The 3,128-nt window shown below is 42.0% G+C and overlaps 1 protein-coding gene across 1 annotated transcript; it reads right to left on the reverse strand.

Moving 5' to 3' along the window:
- Window positions 1–223: 223 nt before the first annotated feature.
- TMEM252 (transmembrane protein 252) lies at window positions 224–2,868 on the reverse strand. Its single transcript, XM_054289121.1, has 2 exons — window positions 2,404–2,868; window positions 224–554 (listed from the first exon to the last, which is right to left on the reverse strand). The coding sequence occupies exons 1-2, from the start codon at window positions 2,754–2,756 to the stop codon at window positions 224–226; spliced, it is 684 nt and encodes a 227-aa protein (XP_054145096.1). The 5' UTR covers window positions 2,757–2,868.
- Window positions 2,869–3,128: the final 260 nt, after the last annotated feature.

The following is a 3,128-nucleotide window of genomic DNA, read 5'->3' on the forward strand; positions in this document are numbered from 1 at the left end:
CTATTAGACACATCCTGAGCATTTCTATCTCTCTGGAGATTTATTCTAATTTGAAATACTGAGCATTTTACATATCCCCTCCAACTCCACTCTAAGTCACGAATGATGAATGTTTTTTCTGTGCAATTTCACCTTAAATAGTGTTACTATTAGATCACTGACACAAGTCTTCTTCCAGTTTTCCCTGCTTCGCAGATGCAGGATTTTACTGGCTGCCAGTCTGTCATGTTTTGACAGGTGTTGTTCTTCCTGAGGTCATCTGGAAATCTGTATCCTGTTGGCAACTGATTTCTTGCGTGAATATATGAGAATTTAACCCCCTTCCGGGGTTTGGGTCTTGGCCAGCTGTTTGCTGTTGCTCCAGAGATAATGTGTATGGTGGTGGCTGTTCCTGCTCATTTGTTTCACTGACAAACTCTGCACTGCTTTCACTGTATGGAGGCGGAGAAATATTGATGAATTCTTGCTGTTTTATTGTGGAGGCAACTGACAGTGGGGAGACCAGTTTTTCAGGATCTATGCTGTCTTCATAAGAGGGAGGATAGAAGTCAGGCCTAAAATAAGCAAGCCAAAAAGAAACACATTATGGTGAAGTGTGATTTATCTCACAGAGCTTGGTTAGCTTCGTCTGTTATGTTTCCAAAATTTAGATGAGGCTTTAACAGTAAACAGATATCTAAGTGTGTTTAAAGAATGAAATACCTTAATGTAAAATGTAGGCATAACTGGTATAATTTGCCTCGCCTTTGTACAAAATGTTTTATTAAAACACAGCACTCTAAAAAGACAAGCCTTCCCTGTGAAAATTCCCAACCATGGCATACAAACACTCATGCTTGTGAGTATTTTAACAAGTGAGAGAAAAGTTTAATTTGGAAGAAGAATGAGATCAGTGTTCAAAGTTATTTATTATTGCAATAACCATTGTTTTCCACAGTTTAAAAATAAATTTGGTACGTTTCTGCTTATCTAACCAAAATTTACTGAATGTTGCTTTTATAGTGCCTTTAGAGCACCCATTCTCAGTGTTTCTAGTACGGTTTCCACAACAGTCCAGGGAAAGAAATTTGTATCCAGTGACATGTTAAAGACTCTTGCCAGGTCTAGTGCAGTTTAAGAAACTGTCTCTCTCAAAGCATCAGACTTTGTAAAGAACAAAGTTATAGGGTCACAGAATGATTTGGGAAGGGACCTTAATGATCATTCAGTTCCTGCCATGGGCAAGGTCACCTTCCACTAGACCAGACTGTCCATCCAGCCTTGCCTTGAGTGCTTCCAGGGATGGGGCAGCCACAGCTTCTCTGGGCAACCTGCTCCAGTGCCTCATCACCCTCACAGTAAAGCATTTTTCCCCAATATCTAATATAAACATATCCTTTCTCCATTTGAAACCATTCCCCTTGTACTGTCACTACACGTTCTTTTTGGAAGTCCCTGTCCATCTTTCCTGTAAGTTCCCTTCATGTACATAGGGAGCTGTAGACTCACTGGAACCTTCTTGGGGCTGAATAATTCCAGATATCTCAGCCTGTCATCACAGGAGAAGCATTCCATTCCCCTGATCATCTTCATGGTGCTCTTCTGGACCCACTGTAGCAGGTCCATGCCCTTTCTGTGCCAAGGATGCCAGATCTGGATGAGATGCTCCAGGTGGGGACTCACAAAGACACAGGCAAGGAGGAGAATCCCCTCCCTCAACCTGTTGGTCACACTTCTTTGGATGCAGCCCAGGACACATTTGGCTTTCTGGGCTGCAGGTGCACATTGCTGGGTCACAGTGACTTACTTCATCAACAAAACCCCCCCAGGTTCTTCTCCCAGGACTGCTCTCAAACCATTCGCTGCCCAGCTTGTGTTTGTGCTTCAATTTGCACCAACCCACATGCAGAACCTTGTGCTTAGCCTGAAGGTTCTTAGCCTTAGGTTGAATTTCCTGAGGTTTTTAAATCAGGGGGACAATCAAACAATGAAATTTAAGCAGGAGCCATATAGTGAATAAGCGGAGGCCCCCTGCATATCTCAGCTTCTCTCTACATGAGCACCCATCCCCCAGCGGCATCCTAAATGCTCTGCTGAGACGGAACTCAGTATGCTCCTGCATGAATTTGGAATAGCTGCACCTGCTGCCTCCATGCATGGCTTTGGAAGCTTTGGGAAGTCTGAAACCTTCTTTGTTTCAGGTAGTATACCTTACCTTAGGTATTGTTTTCATGAATGGCTGTTTGCACATTGCTGCTTGCTCTAGCAAATAGAATTTCTGGCTACAGTTCTCTCCACAGAAAAATAATAAAATGGTTACAGGATTTGCATTTTGTAAAAACCTTGTAAAAATCTTTTCTTTTCACAAAGACTGCATATTTAAAAAATAGCATCTCTCCCTCCCAATTCATCTGCAACACATACCTGTCTATGGTGCAGACCTGTGGTTCTCTGTGGCTGGGACTTCGAATGAAGATGCCAAGGGCCCTGTATTTCAGGACTTCATGGAAAGTGCTCCAGAAAATGCCAGTTACAAGGAGACAGAGCCCCAAAGCTAACAGGCAATAAAACACTAGCTTGTTGTTCCCACATCTGCACATGGAGGAATTCATGGACATGCAAAGCACTCCCAGGCAAATAGTGGAGAAACTGAGTAAGAGCATAAAAAGACGAATGAAAGTAAAGAGACCTTTAGGCATCTTCCACAGAAGACACAGTGCTTTGTTCCTGTCTGCTGTTTGTTTGCTGGCTCTCTCTGCTGTACTTCTCATATTCATGTATGGGTACTTTATATGCTACAACTGCCCTGTAGACAATTAAGAGAAGCAGGCAGTTTTAACCTACTCATTAACTCTTTGAAGACTTATAAACTCTTTTGAGATTAATTTGTAACCTTCTACCTACTTTAGGAAGGAAGCAGAAACTTCCTGAACCATCCCTTTGCTGCTGTAATCTCTGGAGTGTAAACTTGGACTGCTCCCTTCATTGCAGTGGTTTATACACTTCACTGCTAATGAATGAGACCTGTATTTGTAAAATTTGACTTACTTGACTTTAAAAGAAGAACAACCAACAACCACAAAGATGGTCTTCATAAATCCCCATTAAAATTTGGAGGGAAAATATGCTTCATATAAATGCAGACATTG

Source organism: Melozone crissalis, unplaced genomic scaffold (assembly GCF_028551555.1).
Source record: "Melozone crissalis strain CALT ecotype California unplaced genomic scaffold, PUWL_Pcris_2 ptg000005l_1, whole genome shotgun sequence".
NCBI lineage: Eukaryota > Metazoa > Chordata > Aves > Passeriformes > Passerellidae > Melozone > Melozone crissalis.

Excerpts from the sequence above, each read along its gene's own strand:
- TMEM252 (XM_054289121.1), bottom strand. The coding sequence starts at position 2,756 with ATGAATATGAGAAGTACAGCAGAGAGAGCCAGCAAACAAACAGCAGAC. Across the intron at positions 555-2,403 it reads CAGGTCTGCACCATAGACAG|GCCTGACTTCTATCCTCCCT; the intron begins GTATGTGTTGCA and ends TGCTTATTTTAG.